Here is a 1,251-nt window from a genome sequence, read left to right on the forward strand (position 1 = left end):
GCAGCAGCCGCAGCAGCAGACAAAACAGACACAGCAGCAGCAGCAGCAGCACCTTCAGAAGCCGCAACAGCAGCAACAGCAGCATCATCCGAACCCGCAACAGCAACAGCAACAGCAGCAGCAACAACAACAGGAACAGCAGCAGCAGCAGCAGGAGCAGCATATGATGCAGATGAATATAAAGGTTTACAAATAGTATATAGGTGGCTGAGGGGCCCCCGCTGTGCTGTCTGTACACTTCATCCACACCGGGTTGCTTTGCTGCAGTGCGTTGCCTCGCTTCGTTGTTTTTGTAGCTATGTTTGTTTTATTAAGTCTACAAAGGCTCTTCAGTCTTTCTTTCGCTCGAGAGGCATCCAGAAGCTGCCTAGACACCCCAACCCTTTCACTTTCGGGCCCCTCAGCAGCAGCAGCAGCAGCAGCAGCAGCAGTAGCAGCAGCAGCAGCAGCAGCAGCAGCGCAGCAGCAGCAGCAGCTGTAGTGGAAGCATGCTGGTTGGAGCCTGCTGCTGAGTGCTGCTCCTTCCCTCTACAGCCTCTAGACGGTGCGTTTGCTGCTGCTGCTACTGCTGCTGCTGCTGCACCTTTGCAGCAGACTGCCCTGGGCGATGATGAAACAACAAACAACTCTATTGTTACTGCTGCTGCTTCTGCTGATACACCGCGAGACGCAGCACCAGCAGCAGCAACAGCATCAGGAGCACCAGCACCAGCAGCAGCAGCACCAGCAGCAGCAGCAGCAGCAGCAGCTACAGAGGAGTTTGTAGCTGTGAGTTATAGTAAGAGCTTCACCCCAACAAAGAATGATGTTGCTTGTCAGCTTCTCTTTCAAGCTGCTCTGCTGCCTACCCGTCTGCTGCAGCAGCTGCAACAGCAGCTGCAGCAGCAGCAAGACCAGCAGCAAGACCAGCAGCAAGACCAGCAGCAGCAGCAGCAGCTGCTGCTGCAGCAAGCGGCGTGGCAGTGGGTGGATCAGCAGCAGCAAGCAGCCCCCCTAGTGCAGCTTAAGACATCTTTCTGCTTGCCTGAAGTCAAACCACCAGCAGCAAGGCGCTTCTTATCTATTGCTGCACCGCAGCAGCAGCAGCAGCAGCAGTTGCTGTTGCTGCAGCAGCAACAGCAGCAGCAACTGCAGCAGCAACTCATCCAACAGCAACAATTCCAGCAACTCCACTTGCCACAGCAACAGATACAGCAGCAACACCACTTGCTGCAGCAACAGTTGCTGCAACAGCAGCTGCTGCAGCAGCAG

General features: G+C 55.3%; 1 protein-coding gene across 1 annotated transcript in view; it reads left to right on the forward strand.

Annotated features, from left to right (window-relative positions):
* The window catches only part of EAH_00030480 (endonuclease/exonuclease/phosphatase domain-containing protein, putative), a gene marked incomplete at both ends in the record, with an annotated part of 7,043 nt that overhangs the window by 2,372 nt on the left and 3,420 nt on the right, over positions 1-1,251 (forward strand). The window contains 2 exons of the mRNA XM_013396142.1: positions 5-195; positions 297-966. Coding sequence (XP_013251596.1) covers positions 5-195; positions 297-966 — 861 coding nt within the window. The remainder of the gene's footprint in view (positions 1-4; positions 196-296; positions 967-1,251) is intronic.

Source organism: Eimeria acervulina, genomic scaffold (assembly GCF_000499425.1).
Source record: "Eimeria acervulina Houghton genomic scaffold, Eah_scaff281, whole genome shotgun sequence".
Taxonomy (NCBI): Eukaryota; Apicomplexa; class Conoidasida; order Eucoccidiorida; family Eimeriidae; genus Eimeria; species Eimeria acervulina.